This window comes from Pongo abelii, chromosome 9 (genome assembly GCF_028885655.2).
Source record: "Pongo abelii isolate AG06213 chromosome 9, NHGRI_mPonAbe1-v2.0_pri, whole genome shotgun sequence".
In the NCBI taxonomy this organism is placed as follows: domain Eukaryota; kingdom Metazoa; phylum Chordata; class Mammalia; order Primates; family Hominidae; genus Pongo; species Pongo abelii.
In genome coordinates this window covers 4,476,081-4,500,861 of record NC_071994.2, presented here as the reverse complement: position 1 = coordinate 4,500,861, position 24,781 = coordinate 4,476,081, and the positions used below count along the sequence as shown (strand labels likewise).

At 47.2% G+C, this 24,781-nt stretch overlaps 1 protein-coding gene across 18 annotated transcripts in view; it reads left to right on the top strand.

Moving 5' to 3' along the window:
- PPFIA1 (PTPRF interacting protein alpha 1) overlaps positions 1 to 11,133 on the top strand; it is a 115,421-nt gene extending 104,288 nt beyond the window's left edge. For 15 of the 18 annotated variants that reach the window (XM_024255745.3, XM_054524167.2, XM_063728359.1 and 12 more), the window contains 5 exons: positions 1,373 to 1,548; positions 2,982 to 3,050; positions 4,766 to 4,931; positions 8,813 to 8,883; positions 9,729 to 11,133. In XM_024255745.3, coding sequence (XP_024111513.2) covers positions 1,373 to 1,548; positions 2,982 to 3,050; positions 4,766 to 4,931; positions 8,813 to 8,871 — 470 coding nt within the window. In that variant the 3' untranslated portion in view covers positions 8,872 to 8,883; positions 9,729 to 11,133. Of the gene's footprint in view, positions 1 to 1,372; positions 1,549 to 2,981; positions 3,051 to 4,765; positions 5,201 to 8,812; positions 8,884 to 9,728 lie in introns of those variants that run through there. The other 3 variants (XM_054524180.1, XM_054524172.1, XM_054524179.1) reach the window with 1 other exon arrangement.
- The last annotated feature ends 13,648 nt before the right edge of the window (positions 11,134 to 24,781 follow it).

Genomic DNA, 24,781 nt, shown 5'->3' with positions numbered 1-24,781 from the left:
TTTTAAAGTTAGACAGTAAACATTAAGCTCAGAGTAATGACTCCCAGAATTCCTGGAATGCAAGGAAGTCACCAATAACAATAATGGTAAGAAGAGGCCAGCCTTACTAACACTGAGTAGGTGCCAGGTGGTGTTCTAAGCACTCAGGGGTTGCTTGCTTTCATCTTTACCTTAGCCCTGTCAGTCTAAGTGCTGTTTTCATCCCCACTTTATACTAAGAAAGAAACTAAGGATAAAAATATGGTTGGGAGATGGCCCAGTTGAAGGGAAGTTTACTTGTGATTGAGTTAATGTGAATCAGGAGAAAAGTCGTAAGTCGACATTTATACAGTGTGTGTATATGTATGGACTTTTATCCAGAAAGGACATTGGAAATGAAATATGCCCATCTGTTTTGTTTTCTGTATCTATTTTACATCTTTTTCCAATAGACAAAAACTGTCTTTGGAAGTGATTGGTGATCATCTGCATATATTTTTAGAGTGGCTATTTTTAGATCTAATAGAGCAAATTAAATAATTTGTTAATTTGCATAAGATATTGTAGCCAGGCATGGTAGCTCATGCCTGTAATCTCAACACTTTGGGAAGCCAAGGCAGGAGTATTATCTGAGCCCATGAGTTCAAGACCAGCCTGGGCAACATAGTGAGACCCTGTTAGTACAAAAAAATTAGTTGAGCTTCGTGACACACGCTTGTAGTTCCAGCTCCTCAGGAGGCTGAGGTGGGAAAAATGACTTGAGCCCAGGAGGTTGAGGCTGCAGTGAGCTATGATGGTACCAGGCTGTATCCAGCCTGGGTGACAGAGCAGGACATTGTCAAGAAAAAGAGAGAGAGGAAAAAAAAGATTTTCTGCAAAGTCTCTAATATGCTGGATGATATTTTTAAGTTTCTCTCATTTTAAAATGAGACAAAGACTTCGAGATTAGAAATGAGAGGTTTCTGTTGAATTGAGCCAAGTGTTCGTATTATTATGAAGCCAGCTCCATCCGTGATGAAGTATTTCAGAAGACTCTCCAGTCGTGTGTGAAGCATGTTTATACATGTTAGGTATTCAAGTTCTTGCAGTCCTCTGGCTTCTGATCCCTGGATCCTCATCATCTTCTTTTCTCTAGAGATAATAACTTCATTCCTCTTGTGCTCACTGGAAGGATGAGTTCTAATGGGAGAGTCTTCCTGAGAGTGGAGCAGGGCCAGGACAGCATTGTCTCAGTGCAGCAAATGGTTGTCTATTTAGCAGTGTCTCCCAGCACTTCTCTCAGGAGCCGAAGGATTAGGAACCATGGTAGGAGTCTTTCTCCTGCATTACAGGGTACCTGTGATAAAGATGGCTTTCTGAAGCCACTTTTATAATTGTCTTTATTCTTTTGCAGACGTGCTTGTTTGGAGCAATGATCGAGTGATTCGCTGGATCCTGTCAATTGGCCTTAAAGAATATGCAAACAATCTTATAGAGAGTGGCGTTCATGGAGCACTTCTGGCCTTAGACGAAACCTTCGACTTCAGTGCACTGGCACTGCTGTTACAGATCCCAACGCAGAACACACAGGTGACGCCAAACCTGTCTGTGTCTGCACTCACTGTTCAGTTGGTGCCCTGATTATAGACAGCTAGTTATTCGAATAGAAAGAAAACTTTAAAAAAAAAAAAAAAAAAAAAAACTTCAGACAACTAGTTTTTTTTTTTTTGGTCTATTGTCTTTCTCTTTTCTGTTGGAAGCATGAGAGTCCTGCAATAAACCAGATAAGGAGGATCTTTCATTCCAGCCCATGTGCCTGATCAGAAGAGTGACATATATTTAGTTCTTACATGGAAAGAGAAGTGTTTTTAGGTGTGCCACATGAAGATTTTATTAATTTTGTTTTTATGAGTAATTGCCTTATGCAATTCTTTTTGACTCATGGGCTCATTTGAAAAACAGGGAACTTTTATTCCTCTACAGACATTGAATATGCCAGGCAAGGTGGCTCATGCCCACAATCCCAACACTTTGGGAGGCCCAGGTAGGCAGATTGCTTGAGTCCAGGAGTTCGAGACCAGCCTGGCCATCATGGTGAAGCTCTGTCTCTACAAAAAAATACAAAAAATTAGCCGGGTGTGGTGCACATGCCTAGTAGTCCCAGCTACTTGGGAGGCCAAGGCAGGGAGATCACTTGGCCCAGGAAGTGGAGGTTGTGATGAGCTCTGATTGCGCCACTGCACTCCAGCCTGAGTGACAGAGTGAGACCCCCATCCCAAAGAAAAAGGCAAAAAAAAAAAAAAAAAGAACATTGAGTATCTTTTGCCAATACCCCTGACCAACCCACACAGCACACCCTTGTTAATATGACTCCAAAGATCATGGATGCCTTTCTGCAAAAGCCCATCCATAGACTCCACATTAGATGCCCTGATTTAAAATATTATTATGGTTCAATGTAGTCATAGCAGTGAGGGAGTTGTTTTTTTGTTTGTTTTGAGATGGAGTTTTGCTCTTGTTGCCCAGGCTGGAGTGCAATGGTGCAATCTTGGCTCACTGCACCCTCTGTCTCCCAGGTTCAAGTGATTTTCCTGCCTCAGCCTCCCAAGTAGCTGAGATTACCGGCACATGCCACCGTGCCGAGCTTATTTTTGTATTTTTAGTAGAATGGGATTTCATCATGTTGGCCAAGCTGGTCTCAAACTCCTGATCTCAAGTGATCTGTCCGTCTCGGCCTCCCAAAGTACTGGGATTACAGGCATGAGCCACCACACCCAGGCCCTAATTTTTGTATTTTTAGTAGAGATGGGGTTTTACCATGTTGCCCAGGCTGGTCTTGAACTCCTGACCTCAGGTGGTCTGCCTGCCTCGGCGTCCCAAAGTGTTGGAATTACAGGTGTGAGCCACCAGACCCAGCCAGCAGTGAGGGAGTTTAAGTCTTGGTTTAAAAAACAATTATAATGCTAACACCCTTCAAATTAGATTTGATGAAAGTTTTATTTGTTATTCTTTGGTTATTTCAGGCTCGTGCTGTTTTGGAAAGAGAATTTAACAACCTTTTGGTCATGGGGACTGATAGAAGGTTTGATGAAGTAAGTTTTTGGCCTAATGTTCTTTAAATGTCTGAAATGTGTGTAAATGTTTAAGTGTGTGTGAAATGTAAGCTGTTATTATTATACTTGGGACATCATGTAGCTAGGCAGTCTCTCTGGATGTTAGAAATTAGGCTTTGCTCTTATAAATTTATTAACAAATGAGCCTTTAAAAACTAATACCTGGGCCGGGCGTGGTAGCTCGCACCTGTAATCCCAGCACTTTGGGAGGCCGAGGCGGGTGGATCACGAGGTCAGGAGATCGAGACCACCCTGGCTAACATGGTGAAACCCCATCTCTACTAAAAATACAAAAAATTAGCCGGGCGTGGTGGCGGGTGCCTGTAGTCCCAGCTACTCGGGAGGCTGAGGCAGGAGAATGGTGTGAACCCGGGAGGCGGAGCTTGCAGTGAGCAGACCACACGCCACTGCACTCCAGCCAGGGTGACAGAGCAAGACTCCGTTTCAAAAAACAAAACAAAACTAATACCTGGGCCGGGCGCGGTGGCTCATGCGTGTAATCCCAGCACTTTGGGAGGCCGAGGCAGGGGGATCACCAGAGGTCAGGAGTTTAAGACCAGCCTGGCCAACATGGTGAAACCCCATCTCTACTAAAAAACACAAAAATTAGCCGGGCGTTGTGGTAGGTGCCTATAATCGCAGCTACTTGGGAGGCTGAGGCTGGAGAATCGCTTAAACCTGGGAGGTGGAGGTTGCAGTGAGCTGAGATCGCACCACTGCACTCCAGCCTGGGTGACAGAGAGAAACTCCATCTCAAAAAGAAACCCCCCTCCCCACAAAAAAAAACCCACAAAAATAATACCTTCAAGAAGGTAGTTTTGTTTTTATTTTTGCTATTTAATTTTTGACATCCCTCAAAAATGGTTTTCACATCATAAAACATTGGTTGCAGCTTAGGAACAGAGTCTTTAAGTTGGGTTTTGGGGACCACTAGGTATCCTACCCCAGTCCAGAGTGTACCCCCATACTCCTGTGCATGGGTGGGGTGGCGTGTTTCAGAAGTATATTAAAAACATAAAATGTTAATTTCCCCTTAAAAACCATGACTCATTTGTTCCACACGATTAGGAGTCTCTTAATTGGACCTTAAGAAAAGTTGATTTTGACAGAGAGAATAGAAGACCACCTCTAAAGATGAAGCACTTGTTGCTATATCCGGCAGAAGATAGAATTGTTTCTAGCTTAAAAATTGTTTGTAGAGCTGCGTGTGGTAGGGGCACACCTGTAGTTCCAGCTACTAAGGAGGCTGCTTGAGCCCAGGAGTTTGAGGTTACTGTGAGCTATAGTCACACCACTGCATTCCAGCCTGGGCAACAGATCTAGACTCTGTCTGTAAAAAAATGAATAAAAATGAAAAATAAACTATTTTTAAGATAAATAAAAATGTATTACATAGCAAGAAAGTGATTCCTGCAAGGTAAGAAGCAGAACACGATGCTGGGGAGAAGGAGCACATCCTCATGGCCCAGCACCGACCTCACTTTGCCAGCTGAGGCCCAGCCGGACCGTCACCATGCCCCGTTTCATGCTGAAGTTCCAGTTTGGGCAATATATTGTGTGGTCATCAAGAAGGGACTAATACATGTGAACAAGAATACATTCTTGAGTTCAGCAGTCATTTTAAAGGATTTAACTTTACATCTCTGACCTTTATTTTTTAAATGAATCTTGTTTTTTGTTCTTTAATTTACCAGGATGATGATAAAAGCTTTAGGAGAGCACCTTCATGGAGAAAAAAGTTTAGACCAAAGGACATTCGTGGCTTAGCTGCTGGGTCAGCAGAGACTCTCCCTGCAAACTTCCGGGTGACTTCTTCTATGTCTTCTCCTTCTATGCAGCCAAAGAAGATGCAGATGGACGGTGCGTGATGGGCCGCGCTAACCTGTCACTTGTGGGGAGCATGAGCAGCTTTCTGTCTGGAACGTTAATAATGATCTAAAACGGCCTATTTAATATGTTACAAGGCACTTGAGTATGGTTGCATGCCCAAATATCAATGTTTTAAATTAACTCTAACATTTGTTTATAAAAGTTTAACCATAATAATAGAATTTTTAAAACATTTTTGTCTGGTTGAATCTTAGCATATTTTTCCAACTAATAAAGCTCAGTATTCGTCTGTGTTCTGAGAGAGAGGGACTGAGGCATACTTGTAAATATGTGTCTGTGACAGGCCGTGCTAGAAAGCTCTTTCAGGAAATAGTAGTGTAGTTGTAGCTTCCAAACCACATAATTTACTGCTCTCCACACCAGAGAAAATAACAGTACATTTTTAAGAACACACAGTTTCCAGCTTGTGTGAGCTCTGCCTGTCCTTTCTGCCGTCCCTGCTGCTGCTGTTCTGTGCAGTCCCATGTCTACCCATTAGAGGGCAGGGAAGGGAGGAAGGTGAACCTCCAAGAAGCCTCCAGTGGAGTGAGGCGGCCATTGACTATACCAGCCAGAGAGACAGCATCACTGCCATGATTTCAGGTGCAGTTTGGGATTTTCCCTTTGACAGCCACTTTGATTTGAGGGTAACAGTTGACCATGGCTTCCTTACAGGTCTCTCAGCTCTGACCTTGTACTCATCTAATGAAAGGCAGTGCACAGGTTGAAGAGCCAGGCTGCCTAGGTTGACTCCAGCTCTGCCACTAGGAGGTGCATGACCCTGAACAAGTCATTTAACTACCCTGGTCTCGGTCTCCCCATCTGTAAAATGGTCGTCACGGCAGTGTCTTCCTCATAGAGTAGTTGTGATGATTAAATGCCTCATTCATAAAGCTGGTGAAGTTCTCAGCTCGTGTCAGTGGGGGCTGTTTGGCAGCCCCTGTGCTACACACGGGTGTCACTCATGCTCAGTTCTGAGGCCAGTGAGCAGACTGGAGGAAAGGAAGTGGCATTAAAAACTGTGCTAATCCTTGAGGCCAGGAGTTTGAGACCAGCCTGACCAACATGGCGAAACCCCATCTCTACAAAAAAAATACAAAAATTAGCCAGGTGTGGTGGCACATGCTTGTAATCCCAGCTACTTGGGAGGCTGAGGCACGAGAATCATTTGGACCTGGGAGGCAGAGGGTGCAGTGAGCCGAGATTGTGCCGCTGCACTCCAGCCTTGACGACAGACTGAGACTCTGTCTCAAAAAAAAAAAAAAAAAAAAAAATTTTTTAAGTGCTAATTAGGGGCCAGGCATGGTGGCTTATGCCAGTAATCCTAGCACTTTGGTAGGCTGAGAGGCAGGAGAATCACTTGAGCTCAAGTTTGAAACTAGCCTGGGCAACACAGTGAGACCCCATCTCTACAAAAAAAAATAATAATAATTGAAAACTGTGCTAATGGGATTTTTGCAAATTTTTTTGTCATCAGCCCCTCCCATATGTAGGTTCATAAATTTTGTTCTCTATCACCTGTATAAAAATCAAAAGAAAAGTACATTTATATAAAACCTTAGTTAAGCTGGACGCTTTGGGTGAGAATAGCTTACTTTGTGGCATTTTTAGTAAAAAGCTGTATTATTTATTTATTGTTTGCCAGAATTTGATAATATACTCGAGGGGGAAAACCCAGTGTATCTTTTAACTAGAAACTTTTTACAAATTAGCATTTTTCTTGCAAGAGTCATGCAGATAATTCTTAGAAAGCATAACTGTGACTTGGCCTTCAGCTCAAGCTCTGTCACCTGAAGAGTCCACATGAGTGCTTTCTTGTTTTCCTTGTGGCTTCAATTTCAGTTTTCCTTCTGATAAATCACATCTCCCTTGTTAAATGTTAACAGGAATATTAAGAATGAGAGTTTGGATGGATGAAAAGTAAACCTAGGCCAGGCGCGGTGGCTCAAGCCTGTAATCCCAGCACTTTGGGAGGCCGAGGTGGGTGGATCACCTGAAGTCAGGAGTTCGAGACCAGCCTGGCCAACATGGTGAAACCCTGTCTCTAGTAAAAATACAAAAAAATCGGCCGGGCGCGGTGGCTCACGCCTGTAATCCCAGCACTTTGGGAGGCCAAGGTGGGAGGATCATGAGGTCAGGAGGTCAAGACCATCCTGGCTAACACGGTGAAACTCCATCTCTACTAAAAATACAAAAAAAAAAAAAAAATTAGCCGGGCACAGTAGCGGGCACCTGTAGTACCAGCTACTCGGGAGGCTGGGGCAGGAGAATGGCGTGAACCTGGGAGGCGGAGCTTGTGGTGAGCCGAGATCACGCCACTGCACTCCAGCCTGGGTGACAGAGCAAGACTCTGTCTCAAAAGAAAAAATTTGCCAGGCATGGTGATACATGCCAATAATCCCAGCTACTTGGGAGGCTGAGGCAGGAGAATGGCTTGAACCTGGGAGGTGGAGGTTGCAATGAGCCAAAATCATGCCACTGTACTCCAGCCTGGGCGACAAGAGCAAAACTCTGTCTCAAAAAAAAAAAAAAAAAAAAAGTAAACCTAGAAGGTATAGGGAATTTATTATAAAGAAGACTTTTTACCCTTACATAAATAACTCAGGCACAAGCCTGCTAAAGGGATTATTATTGAGACAGGGTGTCACTCTGTTGCCCAGGTTGGAGTGCAGTGGCTCAGTCTCGGCTTACTGCAACCTCAGCCTCCCAAGTAGCTGGGACCACAGCTGCACACCACCATGCCTCGCTAATTTTTTGAATTTTTTGTAGAGATGGGGTCTCACCATGTTGCCCAGGCTGGTCTTAAACTCTTGGGCTCAAGCGATCCTCCTGCCTTGACCTCCCAAATTGCTGGAATTACAGACGCGAGCCACTGTGCCCAGCAAAATTGATTATTTTAATGGCTTTTTAATTAAGGGAATGTGGGGCAAACTCCATCAGGTCTCCCAGGCTGTTAGAGTCAGAGGGTTTGTGAAGATCATCTGTCCTCACCAACAGTCCCAACTGTCTTAACGTCTTTGCTGGAACCATGCAGGATGTTGATAAGCGTTCCTGGTATACCTGTGGGAAAACAAAAAACATAACCGGGAGCAGCCAGTACCTGCTTCCGATTTGTACAAACTTAAAATCCCGGTTGTTAATGGAAATCGGGCTTACTTATGGCCACACAGTGTGTTTCTTGAACAAGAACCAAAATCTGTGGTCTCTATGATTAATATTTCTGGTAGGAACTGAGACTGGGCTTCAGTTTTTAGATCAGCCTTCACCCCACTCCCTGGCCAACGCCCCACCCCTGCAGCCAGATCTCTGCACCTGCTCTGCTCCTCCCCAGGAGAAAAGGGCACCGGCTTCCCAGACACCCAGCTAGTGCTGGGCAGCAAGGTTCTCTCCCTCCTCTTAGGCTGGCCTTGTACCTGACGTCATTGGCCTCTGTGCTCAGTGGGGCTGGGCAGCATCAGCAGTGCCGCTTGGTGTTTCCTTCACGCCAGTTAGAGATGGAGCACTTAGGGCAGGGAGAAAGCCCCATTGGTCTATGAATGCAGAGTTTAGTAAGAGACAAAGGGATCACTCTAAGTAGGGGTCATTTATGCAGATGTACATTTTGAAATTGTTACTGTACCATTTGGTGCCTGGTATTTCGGAGCAGTGTTCCAGAGTCTCCCGGGGCTCCTTGGGAGCTGGGGAAAGCCACCACTGGGGGACACTTGGACGTCTCTCTGGCTCCATCCCGCCCACTCAGGCAGCTCCCCTCAGGTCCCTCCGTAGGCGCTGCTGTAGGTGTGAAGATGTGTGTCTACTTGTGCCCTCATGTGATGTTCTAAGACTAACTGCACGCTGTGTTTGCACGCTTCCTCTCGTGGCTGTTGAAACAGGCAATGTATCAGGAACACAGAGGTTGGATTCTGCTACAGTCAGGACTTACTCCTGCTAAAGTCTCCTGTTGGTGAGTAGAGAGCACCACAACCCCTAGAGATGGCTCAGAGGCACAGCAGGAGTCATCGGAGCTGCAGTGCCAGACTAGGGGTGTGGACCATGAAAGCCAGTGCAGTTTTTGGGGAATTTAAAATATATAGAGACACAAGCTCTCCGTACCCATTAAGATAATTTTGTTGTTACAATTGATCATAAAGAGGTTAGTGTGTCCTCTTTTTTTAAGGAAAAAAATGTATTTTCACCTTTTCCTTAAACCTGAAAATACTGACTCATTTTCATTGTCTGTGGATGTCATGGGGGTGGAGTGGGGAGGAGAGCAGCGCATGGCAGAGAGCTTCAGGGGAGAGTCTCTCCTCCTGACGTCGTTATGCACATTGCTGTGATTCCTAAGCTTGCTTTGTTTTAAATACACATTCTTGAATGAAACAAGCCCAAAGTTTTGTGGTTAATTACATATTATATTAAGTGTGACACTAATAGCCTTTCAGTTTGGAGAGACTGGTTCTTAAAACTGTGGACTCTGGCTGGTGAGTGGCCCGCCCTCTCCTTGCTGTTCTAAGCAATTTTAAGGTCTCCGTTGGAATATTTGACTGGTTTGTTCATCTTTTATTTGTAATTGGTAACTTGTAGACGTAAGCCAAAATGAAGTCAGCCAAGGAGCTGTCTCATTGATGTGCATAGCCCTCGATGTTCTAGCCAGTGATTTTCAGAGCAGCTATGGCACAGAAAGTGAGGGGTCCTGGAGGGGAGGGGTCAGTGTCAGGGGGACGTTTGGGCCCCAGCGTCAGAAAGTTCCCGTTCGTCAGTATGGCCCGGCCTGTACTGAGTGGTTTTTTGTTTGTGTTTATTTTCCAGTTTACCCACACTACTTCTACAGATGATTACGCAGCATTTGAATCCAACAAAGACTACATTTTAGAATCCAATGGAATCTTTAATCTTGTTAATACTTGTTATATGGACCCTAAGATATTTTATTACAGAGTTTTTAATTAGTGAAAAATTCATGAATACCATAGAGAAAATATTTTAGAATTTAATGTTTCTTATATTTATGTAAACTTATGACTCTTCATTTATATAGTTACTTACTTTTTCATGTATATCCAGGCTATAAATATCCTTTCAAATCATGTTCTTATACCTAATTTTAGTCTTTCAAATGAATGTACTGTAATGCTTGTATGTATAAATCCTATGAACAAATAGAGGGCTTTTGTAAATTATGCATTTATTGTAATTATCATTAATTTTTTAATGATAAACCATGACAAAGGATTTTACTACGTTTATAAAATTATGACAGAAGCAATGTGCATTATCCTTTACAGACGCAGCCTAGCTCTACAGCAATCATTCTGAAATAAGCATACCTAGTTTCAAGCAATTGTTGTATTTTAATGACTGACCTTAACTATACTTTTTCTAGCAAGAAATTCTTTATTCTGCAGCATGAACAGATTTAAAACAGCTGGTGTTAAATATCAGCTCCTAATAAAATGTGGACTGAAAAGACTATCACAACACTATGAGAAGCCCCTAGCACTGGTTAACGCTTTCCTAGCTTAGTCTCTGGATTTGGGGAGCTTGTCTTCAGTGGTTGACTGAGACCGTGAGCTGGGAGCAGTTCTCTCAGCTGGAGAGACTCGGGATGGGGTAACCTGGGGACCAGCCTAGCCCCTGCACCCTCTTCCCTGCCTCTGCTCCTTGGGAGCGGGTGGAAAGACACCCATGTGGCTCCCCATAGGGCCAGCCACTGAGCACCACGCTCTCATCCTGCAGTCGGCGCACACGGCGGATGAAGGCAGGAGACCCAGAAAGCAGTGCAGTGCAGCTCTAATAAAGGCCTTATTTTTCTTATTTTTCATCTTTTTACATTTGTTTGTAAACATGTTTAAAGAACGAACCTAGTGGGACATTTTTAGACTTTGATGCTCTAGCCATTTTGGACTGTGTAAGTTGCAAATGTGGCTTCTACTTTTTAAATGGCATATTAAAAAGCCAGCAAAGTGTGTCAGACCATGGCGTGGTATTTATTGTGCAGCAGATACAGAGGTAGAGGCAGCCTGTCTTTTCACAGTTGGTTTCTGCTTTTAATTTACTTGTACAATTCATTGTTACTGTTCTGTTTTTCTATTAATCTTTTGTGAACTTCCTGATTATGTAACAAAGTATGTACAGTCTACTTTTGAACTATTTTTATCACAGTATTATTTATTGCTTTCTTTCAATAAAGTACTGAAGCATTTTCCACTGCCAATGAAGAATACTGAGAATAAGCTCTGTTTTGGAAGGCAGTGTCACCATATGGAAATTGTATTACAGAAGTCAGCTGACAGAATAAAGCGGCCAGGAGATGAAGTGGAGGTTCAGGGCGTCATCCTGCCCGCTGCTCTGGAGGTCCCGAGCCTGCATCACCGCAGGAGACAGGTGTCTGGTGTTAAATGCACATGTGGGGGCTCACATAGTCCGTGGGTAGGGCCCAAAGGCAGAGCCTAGGCCGTGGACCGCGCGCATGCACCTGTGTCCCTTAACGCCGTTTCCCAGCTCCGCTTCCTTCCTCAGTGCTGGCTTCACACTCCCACCTGCCCTCCCTGCCCGCTCACACCTGCCCTCCCTGCCCGCTCCCAGCTGCCCTCCCTGCCCGCTCCCAGCTGCCCTCCCTGCCCGCTCACACCTGCCCTCCCTGCCCGCTCACACCTGCCCTCCCTGCCCGCTCACACCTGCCCTCCCTGCCCGCTCACACCTGCCCTCCCTGCCCGCTCACACCTGCCCTCCCTGCCCGCTCACACCTGCCCTCCCTGCCCGCTCCCAGCTGCCCTCCCTGCCCGCTCCCAGCTGCCCTCCCTGCCCGCTCCCAGCTGCCCTCCCTGCCCGCTCACACCTGCCCTCCCTGCCCGCTCACACCTGCCCTCCCTGCCCGCTCCCAGCTGCCCTCCCTGCCCGCTCCCAGCTGCCCTCCCTGCCCGCTCCCAGCTGCCCTCCCTGCCCGCTCACACCTGCCCTCCCTGCCTGCTCACGAGGTGGCTCCCAGGCCCGCACCCTTCCACACTGATGGCCTCTGGAAATCAGGAAGCCCGGTTCCCTAATAGCTCACATCCAGTCCTGAGTTGTGAAGCAGCCCAATGTGGCAGAGGGGAGGCGACACACTGACAGGCTGGGGGAGTCAAGCAGGGCCCACCCATGGAAGTGGGTGAGCTCAGGCTGAAGGGCTGGAAGCTGATGCCCAAGAGGAAAGCCAAACACCAGCAAGTGTCCCTTCCCCTCCTCCCACCTCAGTGTTGCCACTGAGCCCGGGATTCGCAGAGCCCATGGCCACCACCCCACCTGGCGCAGGCGTCAGCGGCCACTGCCGACGTCACCTTGGTCTCCGTTTCCTCATTCTGTCTCCGTTGCTGACACCTCCTCTGAGTGGCATGTGCTGTCACGTGGGTCAGTGTGTCCTGGGACGTTTCTCCCAGGCAGCCATCAGGGGTGTTCAGTGCTTTCCTGTTTCGAACCTGTGTTTGCTGATCTTCCCACTTAATCTGTGTTTGCTGATCTTTCCCACTTAGGGAAAGCCTTGTTTTCTGTACTTCTAGTTCTTGAGGTTAACTTCAGTGCGAGCTTTAAAACATAATGTAGTGCCTCCCTGCTTTTTTCCATTTAATAGTCCTTTTTGGCTGAACAAAGCCAAAGGCATGCGTCAAGTATGTTAAAACTTCCAGAAAAAGAGAGACGGGGCCGGGTGTGGTGGCTCACGTCTGTAATTCCAGCACTTTGGGGGGCTGAGGCGGGCGGATCACGAGGTCAAGAGATCGAGACCATCCTGGCCAACATGGTGAAACCCAGTCTGTACTAAAAATACAAAAATTAGCTGGGCGTGGTGGCGTGCACCTGTAGTCCCAGCTACTCGGGAGGCTAAGGCAGGAGAAACGCTTGGACCCAGGAGGTAGAGGCTGCTGTGAGCCGAGATCGCACCACTGCACTCCAGCCTGGCAACAGAGCGAGACTCCGTCTCAAAAAAAAAAAAAAAAAAAGGGACTGGGGGCAGTGGCTCGTGCCTGTAATCCCAGCACTTTGGGAGGCCAAGCTGGGAAGATCACTTGAAGCCAGGAGTTCAAGACCAGCCTGGACAACATAGTGAGACCCCCTTCTCTACCAAAAAAAAAAAAAAGGTGAAGACATTTTAAAATAATCAAAACGACACTTGGCATGCAAATAGGTTTGACGTCTAGGACCGTTAATCTTCAAACCTGAGTGTGCGAAGCATACCTGGCAAAAGATGCGGTTGTGGGGGTCCCCTCTCCATTCAGAGCGATTCAGCACTCATTCACTGAGTATCTACTCTGTACCAGGCTCTTTTCAGTGCTGGGAAGACCGTGGCAAGACAACATGATTTCACCCTTCTAGGAAAAAGAGACATTTCTAAGCCTGTACATCCAGGAGACAGCCCAGGAGTACGAGTTACGCCATGGCATGGAGGGAGGGAGAAGTCCTCTGGGGAGGCCTGAGCCGCGCACATCAAATGCTGAGAACCGTTTCATGTTCACACTACATATTCACTGTCTCCTATGAATAAAACTCCAGACAGGGTTTCAGAGAACACCAATGCAAATGGACCTGTATTAGATAATATGCCACCTTTCTTCATGTGACCTGTCATGCACCAGCTCTTGTGAGTGTTTTTGGTTTTTTTTTTTTGAGATGGAGTTTCACTCTTGTTGCCCAGACTGGAGTGCAATGACGCAATCTTGGCTCACTGCAACCTCTGCCTCTTGGGTTCAAGTGATTCTTCTGCCTCAGCCTCCCAAGTCACTAAGATTACAGGTGCACGCCACCACACCCGGCTAATTTTTTGTTATTTTTAGTGGAGACGGGGTTTCGCCATCTTGGCCAGGCTGGTCTCGAACTCCTGACCTCAGGTGATCCACCCACCTCTGCCTCCCAAAGTGCTGGGATTACAGGCGTGAGCCATCGCGCCCGGTTGTGAATTTTTTTTTTTTTTTTTGAGATGTCTCACTCTGTCACCAAGGCTGGAGTGCAGTGGCACGATCTCGGCTCACTGCAAGCTCGCCTCCCGGGTTCACGCCATTCTCCTGCCTCAGCCTCCTGAGTAGCTGGGATGACAGGCGCCCGCCACCACGCCCAGCTAATTTTTTGTATTTTGTAGTGGAGACGGGGTTTCACCGTGTTAGCCAGGATGGTCTCGATCTCCCAACCTTGTGATCCGCCCGCCTCGGCCTCCCAAAATGCTGGGATTACAAGTGTGAGCCACCGCGCCCAGCCACCGGTCATGAATATTTTAAATAGGTCTTGCCAATCGACCTCAAAAGAAGCCAACGGAGCACAGTTTTTCACTCCTGATGAAGGGCGGTCAACAAACATGACTCTCTGCCTTAACACTACACGGTTCTCATCTTCAAATAGACCAAAATGTGCTCATTAAACAAAAGCAATATAACTTAGGAATGGTGGTATTACAAAAACTGTAAGTCTTGAGGGAGTTGAATCACCAATTCTCCAACACTCTATTTTCATTTTTAAGTTTTTTGTTATAATCAAAGTCATACATGCACATCATTTAAAGTAAAAACAAGCCGGGCGCAGTGGCTTACGCCTATAATCCCAGCACTTTGGGAGGCTGAGGCAGGTGGACTGCCTGAGGTCAGGAAGTCGAGACCAGCCTGGCCAATGTAGTGAAACCTCATCTCTACTAAAAATACAAAAAATTAGCTGGGCGTGGTGGTGGGCGCCTGTAATCCCAGCTACTAGGGAGGCTGAGGCAGGAGAATCGCTTGAACCCAAGAGGCAGAGGCTGCAGTGAGCTGAATTGCGCCATTGCACTCCAGTCTGGGCAACAAGAGTGAAACTCTGTATCAAAAATAAATTAATAAATCAAAAAAGAATAAAACCAGCAGCCCTTGCCCTTGCCCTTCCTCTCTTTCTCCCCGCTCCCTAGACCATGGAGAATGGATTTGGCTATTCCTTCTATTTGCTTTCTTACTCTCAAATGATATGCGCTCAGCGTGGCGTCCTGCTTCCTCCATTTTGGGCCCTGTCTTGTGGCTGATGAGAATTTAAGCACCTGGCACCTCCCTTCCCCTCTCCCACTCTCCCAGCTGAGGTTAAGTCAAGTTGTTGGGGTCAGATCCATGTTCTCTGTTTTCATTATTATGACTATATTATTTATTGGTGAGTCAAGTGGGATACTTTGATTATAACACATGGTAAGACTATATTCCCCAGTATTCACAGATGAAATAACACGACGTCTGGGGTTTGCTTTAAAATAATCTTAGGGGGCCGGGTGCGGTGGCTCACGCCTGTAATCCCAGCACTTTGGGAGGCCGAGGCGGGTGGATCACGAGGTCAGGGGTTCGAGACCAGCCTGACCAGCATGGTGAAACCCTGTCTCTACTAAAAATACAAAAATTAGCTGGGCATGGTGGCGGGCACCTGTAATCCCAGCTACTCAGGAAGCTGAGGCAGGAGAATTGCTTGAACCCGGGAGGCGGAGGTTGCAGTGAGCCGAGATCGCACCACTGCACTTCAGCCTAGGTGACAGAGCAAGACTCGGTCTAAAAAAAAAAAAAATCATCATCATCATCATCATCTTAGGGGAGGGCGGGATCTGCTTATGGATTGAACAACACTGACCATGTGGATTGGTGATTGTTGAAGGTGGATGGTGCATTCATGATGGTTATATTAATCCACATTCACATTTGTGTGAGATTTTCCATAATAAAATTTTTGCTGGGTGCAGTGGCTCACACCTGTAATCCCAACACTTTGAGGCCAAGGCTGTGGGATTTCCTGAGGCCAGGAGCTGAAGACCAGCCTGGGCAATAGGCTGTGCCTCTGCAGTAAATTTAAAGATTAGCGGGGTGTGGTGGCACACGCCTGTGGTTCCAGCTATTCTGGAGGGTGAGGTGGGAGGACCACTTGAGCTTGGGAGGTCGAGGCTGTAGTGAGTTACGATTATGCCACTGTACTCCAGCCTGGACAACACAGCAAGACCCTGTCGCAAAAAAAAAATCCAAAAAACAATTTTTAATAGTTGTCTCAGGCAGACCCTCTATGTGATAAACTGTCTTCGTCTTTGGATGTCTGAGAATACTGCTGCTTACCCCTTCACTTCATTACAGTAATTTTGCCCAGTTTCAAACTCTGACTGCAGCCCACAGCTGAAATATTTTATATCACAACCCAGCACGCACACACTACATTTCATCAATTCTGCTGGGAACATTTTTTCATATTTTGGTATCTTAAATTAGGATGTGTCTTATAAGCAATGATACTGAAGGAAATCAAGAGATTTTACCCTAGGCTGGGCGCAGCGGCTCAGGCCTGTAATCCCAGCACTTTGGGAGGCCCAGGTGGGTGGAATGCTTGAGCTCATCAGTTCGAGACCAGCCTCAGCAACATGGCAAAACCCCGTCTCTACAAACAATACAAAAATTAGCCGGGTGTGGCGGTGTGTGCCTGTAGCCCCAGCTACTCAGGAGGCTGAGGTGGAAAGATCGCTTGAGCCCGGGAGGTGGAGGTTGCAGTGAGCTGTGATCAGGCTGCTGCACTCCAGCCTGGGCAACAGAGCCGGACTCTGTTTCGACAACAACAGAAACATTTACTCCAAACTATTTTTGACATTATTTTGAAATGGCTGTTATAGGGCCAACAGGTGAAGTGGCCCTGCAAAGCTGTCTCTTGTCAGGGCAATTTGCATCTGTAGAGAATCTCCATTACTGCACCCAGGCCTTACATAACACCTTGAAAAGTCTGAAAAGAGCTGTGTATCATCTCTGACGACTTCTTCTTGTGAGGTTTCATCCACGGAACAAGACCCCGTTTGCTAGCCAGACCTCTTCCTCCCGTCTTCCCAGAACCTCATTTGCCAGGATCCAAGCCCTCATTCACTCTGTAGCCTCAAGACCTGACAGTGGTGCCCAAGGAGAGAATACAGTCATGGGTTCTTACTTTCTTTCTGGTTGGCCCAGTAAAGCCCCTTCCTTATCCCTCTTTTCTACTTATCACTAGAGACAGAAACTCAAAACCATGGCGTTGGGCTGCTAAAAGCCTAGAACAGAACAACAAAATAAGGCAGGCTGGACAAGCCTGGATAAGCTCCTGTACCTCACTGGGGGGCTGGGTCTCTATTCTGAAGGCTCCTGTGTACACACTGTAAATACATGTGTGTGCCTTTTCTCCGATTAGCCAATCCGCCTCATGCCAGTGATTTTTCAGCAAACCTTTAGGGGGCCAAGGGCCTTGGCTCCCACAACATGTTAGACTTGATGAAACACATACAGCATGTGACAAAACATTTAAGACAGGCTGCAAATTCTCTGCTACTCCTCGCAATGAAAGGTAAGAGTCTAACTCCCCTCCCTTAAACCTGGGCTGGCCTTAGTGACTTGCTTGACCAAAAGAATGCAGCAGATGTAACTTTCAGACCTGGAGCTAGGTCACAATTTCCAGCTTCCATCTGGGTTTTGTGGAACTCTTGTTCTGAAAGAAACAAGCCACCCAGTGGCCAGGTACGGTGGCTCACGCCTGTAATCCCAGCACTTTGGGAGGCCGAGGCAGGCAGATCACGAGGTCAGGAGATCGAGACCATCCTGGCTAACACGGTGAAACCCCGTCTCTACTAAAAATACAAAAAAATTAGGCAGGCATAGTGGCGGGCACCTGTAGTCCCAGCTACTCAGGAGGCTGAGGCAGGAGAATGGCATGAACCTGGGAGGTGGAGCTTGCAGTGAGCTGAGATTGCACCACTGCACTCCAGCCTGGGTGACTAGCAAGTAAGAAGTCCTATTACTCCAGGACCACCCCACTGTAAAGAGGCCCAAGCTAGCCACATGAAAAGACTGGAGAGAGCTGCCTAGTGTCTGTCCCCAGCCGCTCCCGCCATCCTATTCTAAGTGCCAGCCATACACGTGATGAAGCCAACTTGGACATGTCAGTTCCCACAGCCGTGATGGAGAAGCCATTCTGACGTACCCAACATTCAGAGGCGAGGCCCACACGTAGAGCCCCGGTCTTCATCGCAGCCATGGCTGACCAGACGAGCCACTCCAGTGGAGACCGTTGGAATGAAGATGAGCCGCCCCCACATGCCCTGTCTGACTCACAAAATCATGAGTATGATGAAAGGTTTCACCAGTAAACACCACCACCTTATGGTTTATTATGTTTGGGGTGGTTTATTATGTTACAGGAAAGGGGTCCAGATCCAGGCCCCAAGAGTGGGTTCTTGGATCTCACACAAGAAAGAATTCAGGACAAGTCCATAGAGTAAGGTGAAAGCAAGTTTATTAGGAGAGCAAAGGAACAAAAGAATAGAGCAAACCTTTAGAACAGAGCAGCCCCAAGGGCTGCTAGTTGCCCATTTTTATGGTGATTTCTTGATGATTTGCTAAACAAGGGGTGGATTATTCACGCCTCCCCTTTCTAGACCATACAGGGTAACTGCCTGACGCTGACGTGGCATTTGTAAACTGTCATGGCGCTGATGGGAGCGTAGCAGTGAGGACGATCAGAAGTCACTCTCATCACCATCTTGGTTTGGGTGGGTTTTGGCCGGCTGCTGCTTCTTTTTTTTGTTGTTTTTTTTTTTTTGAGATGGAGTTTCACTCTGTCACCCAAGCTGGAGTGCAGTGGTGCAATCTCAGCTCACTGCAACCTCCGCCTGCCGGGTTCAAGCAATTCTCTGCCTCAGCCTCCTGAGTAGCTGGGATTACAGGTGCCCGCCACTACGCCCAGCTAATTTTTTTGTATTTTTAGTAGAGACGGGGTTTCACCATGTTGGCCAGGCTGGTCTTGAACTCCTGACCTCATGATCCACCCACCTCGGCCTCCCAAAGTGCTGGGATTACAGGCATGAGCCACCACGCCTGGCCGTGGCCGGCTTCTTTACCACAAGCTGTTTTATCAGCAAGGTGTTTATGACCTATATTTTGTGCTCACCTCCTATGTCATCCTCTGACTTAGAATGCCTTAATCGTCTGGGAATGCAGCCCAGTAGGTTTCAGCCTCATTTTACCTGGCTCCTATTCAAGATGGAGTTGCTCTGGTTCACACACCTCTGACAATTACACAGCCATTGATACAGTATGTAAACCAAAAGTGACTCTAAGCACCCCCAACCAACTGAATAGACCCTTCCCCCTTGGCCAAGAGGATGCCAAAGAAATCTGAAAAACTTGCCAGGCATGGTGGCTCACACCTGTAGTCCCAACACATTGGGAGGCTGAGGCAGGTGGATCACGAGGTCAGGGGTTCGAGACCAACCTGACCAACATGGTGAAACCCCGTTTCTGCTAAAAATACAAAAATTAGCCAGGCGTGGTGGTGCAGGCCTGTAATCCCATCTACTCAGGAGGCTGAGGCAGAGAATTGCTTGAACCCGGGAGGTGGAGGTTGCAGTGAGCCGAGATCACGCCACTGCATTCTAGCCTGGACGACAGAGTGAGATTCTGTCTCAAAAAAAAAAAAGAAAAAAGAAAAGAAAAGGAAATCTGAGTCCACCTATGCCTTGTAAGCCCCCGCTTTGAGTTGTCCCACCTTTCCAGATGGAACCAATGTACACCTCACATGCACTGATTATGTCTTACGTCTCCTTAAAACATATAAACCAAAGCTGTAACCCAACCACCTTGGGCCCATGTTCTCAGGACCTCCTGAGGCTGCCTCATGGGTCATGGCCCTTGCATTTAGCTCCGAATAAATCTCTTTGAATACTTTCCAGAGTTTGGCATTTTTTTGTCAATATGTATATGAAATATACCCTTAGGTTTTCTACTGTCTAATATGTTCTATGCTGTTCCCCACTCCCACTCCACAGTCATCTGCTATATTTTCTTATCTGTTGCTGCGTAAAGACCCACCCCAAAATGTAACGGTAAAAAACAACCAAGATTTATTGCTTCTTTTGATTCAGTGGGTTGGCAATCTCAGTGACTTTTTTAGATGGAGTTTCACTATTGTCACCCAGGCTGGAGTGCAATGGTGATCTTGGCTCACTGCAACCTCCACCTCCCGGGTTCAAGTAATTCTCCTGCCTCAGCTTCCCAAGCAGCTGGGATTACAGGTGCCTGCCACCATGCCCAGCTAATTTTTGTATTTTTAGTAGAGACGAGGTTTCACCATGTTGCCCAGGCTGGTCTTGAACTCCTAACCTCAGGTTATCCTCCCACCTCGTCCTCCCAAAGTGCTGGGATTACAGGGATGAGCCACAGCGCCCAGTCCCATTCCCCTTTTTTTAAAGTCAGAGTCACTCTGTCACCCAAGCTGGAGTGCACTGGCATGATTATAGCTCCCTGTACCCTTGAACTCCTAACACCTGGGCCTAAGGGATCCTCCCGCCTCAGCCTTCTGAGTAGCAGGGACTACAGGCATGAGCCACATGGCCTGGTTCTAAACATACATATTTTAAAATCATACTCATGTTCTACAATATAAAATTCAACGTTAATAATTCACGTTCCCATTGTTCACAGTATTGGCTTTCTTATTTATTTTATTTTATATTTTGAGACAGGGTCTCCCTCTATCATTCATGCTGGAGTGCAGTGGCGAAATCATGATTCACTGCAGCCTTGACCTCCTGGGCTCAGCTGATCCTCTTGCCTCAGTCTTCCAAGTAGCTGGGACTATAGGCACAGGCCACCACGCCCAGCTAATTTTTTTAAAGTTTTGTAGACACAGGGTCTTCACTATGTTGCCCAGGCTGGTCTTGAACTCCTGAGCTCAAGCAATCCGCCTGCCTCGGTCTCCCAAGGTGCTGGATTACAGGCATGAGTCACCGTGCCTGGCCTTTTGCTTTCTTATTTAGTATTCATTTTTACAATCCCTTTGGAACTTACATTCTAGGTTCATTTTAAGTAGGAAATGTTTCATTTTCTCTGTTCCTCACTGTGTGTGACGCTGCCTGTCTCCCCGTTCTGCAGTTGCCTCAACCTCTCTGTATTAGGGTGGGCTAAACATCTGGAACAAATGGACTCCAAACGCAATATCTTAAACACAACAGGATTTTCTTTTGCTTTCATGTAACAGGCCAGGGTGTATGTCCAGGTCAGGCAGAGGAGGAGAAAGGGATAGTAAGGAAGATCTGTTCCATGTAGTCTCGGACGGACCCAGGCTGGTGGGCTCTGCCATCCTCAACACGGGGCTTCCAAGGTTGCACCTGTCACCTGTAGTAGGCTGAATAATAGCCTCCAAATATGTGTGCATCCTAATCGTCAGAACATGTGAATGTTGCTTTACACAGCAAAAAGGAGTCAGCAAATGTGATGACGTTAAGGATCTTGAGATGGGAGGATGATCCTGGATATTGTGGGTGGGTCCGAAATGGGATCCCAAGTGTTCTTATAATAGGGGGGCAAAGAAACATATCTGTACAGAGAGAAAACAGGTGTGAAGATGAATGCGTGGGTCTGAGGGATGCAAGAAGCTAGAAAGGCCACAGACGGTTCCTCCCCTAGAGTCTCCAAAAGGAATGAGCCCCACTGACACCTTGACTTGAGCCCAGGAAACTGATTTCAGACTCTGGCTTCCAGAGCTGAAGAGCATATATTTGCATTGTTTCGAGGCACTGAGTCTGTCATAATGTGTTGCAGCAGCCTAGGAAGCTGGTCCATGGTAGGAGGCAGCCCCGGGGAGGAATGATGGTCCAGGCTCAGAAGCCATGCATGTCACTTCCCCTCACGTTCCATGGGCGAGAACCTGGACACATGGCAGCTCCCAACTCCAAGGGAAGCTGGGAAATGTAGTAGAGCTGGACACCCACATGTCCACTTAGCACCGAGGAGGGTGGGGGTGCTGGGCGGACAGCTACATCTCCATCACATGTGTTGTGTTGAGTCCTACAGCCCTGCGTGGCGGTGCAAATACCCCAGGTCCCATCTGCACCCTAAGTCAGGGACTGCTTTGCTCAGGTCCTGGACATAAGGCTGTCTGGACATCCCTCTTTGGCTGCATGGGTTTTTAACATTTTTCTTTATTTTTATTTTTTTGAGACAGGTTCACACCATGTTGCTCCAGCTGGTCTTGCACTCCCGGGCTCAAGTGATTCCTCCCATCTCGGCCTCCCCAAGTAGCTGGGACCACTGGTGCACCCCTGGCTGCGTGCTTCTTTTACAAGCGTGGGTGACCCAGGCCCAGCAGCTTTGCAGTTGCAGGCCCACTCAGCACTTTGCATTTCTCTTCATTTCTGGCTCACAGAGATATCACTTTTTTTTTTTTTTTGATAGAGTCCTGCTCTGTCTCCCAGGCTGGAGTGCAATGGCACAATCTCAGCTCACTGCAACCTTCACCTCCCGGGTTTGAGCGATTATCCTGCCTCAGCCTCCCAAGTAGCTGGGATTACAGGCACCTGCCACCATGCCTGGCTAATAGAGACGGGGTTTCACCAGGTTGGCCAGGATGGTCTCGGACTCCTGACCTCAAGTGATCCACCTGCCTTGGCCTCCCAAAGTGCCGGGATTACAGGCGTGAGCCACGGCACCCGGCCTCGACCTGTTTTTGAGCACAGCTATACTTCTTGCTTTGCAAATTTTACACTGTATGTGTAATTCCTGCGGCCAGCCTCAGTCTCTGCCACACAATCTCCTGTGGATGGCAATGGGCATGTGGAAGAGTGTCCTGCCCCTTTCTCCCTAGGAGCCACTCTGAAGCAGCCCGCTCTTCACCGGCAGCAGACTGGTCTTTCTAAGCCACGAACACCGCCCTCCTGCTGAAAAGTCTGCAGTGAGCTTTGGCTTTCCTTCTCTGTAAAATTAGCCCAGCTAATTTTTGTACTTTAATTTTAGAGACGGGGTTTCACCAAGTTGGCCAGGCTGGTCTTGAACTCCTGACCTCAGGTGATCCGCCTGCCTTGGCCTCCCAAAGTGCTGGAATTACAGGCATGAGCCACGGCGCCTGGCTGCTATATTTTCTTTAAATGTTTTCTTGAATAAAATACATTTTCTTCAACCTAAAAGTTCATTTTTCCAATTTTAATAGAAATAAGAACATTTCTATGGGCGCCCAAAGATATGTCCACAGTCTAATCCTCAGCACCTATGACTATGACCTCTTATGGCAAAAGGTGTGACGCAGTGAGGGCTTTGAGAGGAGGGGTTTGTGCCGGATCAATACAGTCAGAGGGCTCCCTCTAAGATGGACACCACCGGCTATGCCTGCTTTTTTGGCTAGATGATTTTATAGCTCTGTAGAGGTAGATATTAACCTTTAAAAAACAGGCAGCAACGTGGCCTGGCAATGTGCTGGTTCACACATGTAATCCCAGTGCAGGAGGGTCACTTGAGCACAGGAGTTCGAGACCAGCATCAGCAACATAGCAGGACCCTGTATCTACAAAAACATTAAAAAATTAGAGGCCGGGCATGGTGGCTCACGCCTGTAATCCCAGCACTTTGGGAGGCCGAGGCGGGAGGATCACCAGAGGTCGGGAGTTCGAGACCAGCCTGACCAACATGGAGAAACCCTGTCTCTACTGAAAATACAAAATTAGCCGGGCAAAGTGACGCATGCCTGTAATCCGAGCTACTCGGGAGGCTGAGGCAGGAGAATTGCTTGAACCCGAGAGGCAGAGGTTGCAGTGAGCTGAGATGGCGCCATTGCACTCCAGCCTGGGCAACAAGAGGGAAACTCCATCTCAAAAAAAAAAAAAAAAAAAAAATTAGCCCAGTGTGGTGGCATGTGCCTTAGTTCCAGCTACAGCTACTTGGGAGGCTGAGGTGGGAGGATCACTTGAGCCCAGGAGATCGAGGCTGCAGTGAGCCTTGATTGCACCACTGCACTCCAGCCCCTGTCTCTAAAGATTAAACAAACAAACAAAACCAGTCAGCAATGTAAAAAAAAAATTTTTTTTTTTCAGAGATGGGGTCTATATTGCCCAGGCTGGTCTTGAACTCCTGGGCTCAAGCAGTCCTCTGGCCTTGCCTCTCAAAGTGCTGGGATTACAAGCCTGACCAACAATCCTTGTGCGCAGAAAATGCAAATTAGCTGTGTCCAGTTAAATGCAATTGACCATTGCACTAGAGATAGATCAGTTTTTGCAAATTCATTTCAGCATTCTTTTGACTTCTTTGGTTTTTTTTTTTTTGACACAGGGTCTCTGTTGCCCGTGCTAGAGCGGTCCTTTTGCCTCAGCCTCCAGAATAGCTGGGACCACAGGTATACGCCACCATGCCTGGCTAATTTTTTTCTTAAAAAAAATTTTTTTTTTTTTGGTAGACAGGGTCTTGCCATGCTGCCCAGGCTGGTCTCAAACTCCTGAACTCCAGCAATCCTCCTGCCTTGGCCTCCCAAAGTGTTGGGATTACAGGCATGAGCCACTGCATCTGGCCAAATTCTTTAAACAATTTGTAACAACTTATGATGTATTCATTATTGAGTTAAATAAAATATTTGACGTGTTCATTTTATATGTGTATGAAGGTCATGATTTTACCTTTAAAAAAATGATCAACACCTGACATTTCCTTCCGCCACCCACAGTCCCAATTCATCCTCACATCTGATAGCTTAGCTTTCTAAGTGCCTCCTGGCATCCATCCACTTCTCCCCATCTTACCTGCCACCAGCGGTCTGCCCGAATTGGCTACGTCAGGCTCTACCTGGCCCTTCTCCCATCCGTTCTCCACACAGCAGCCAGAGTGATCTCATTACAATTCAAACTTCATGATGTCTTATTTATTTTTTTAGCGATGGCGGGCGGGGGGACGGGGGGGTCTCACTATGCTGACCAGGCTGGTCTCGAACTCCTGGCCTCACGCGATCCTCCCATGTCAGCCTCCCATAGTGTTATGATTACAGGGGTGGGCCACTGCGCCTGGCCCAAACTTCATGATGTCTCTTATCTGCTTAACTTCCTCCAAGGACTTCCCGTGTCTCCCAGAATAAAGACCGAGGTCCTCGCT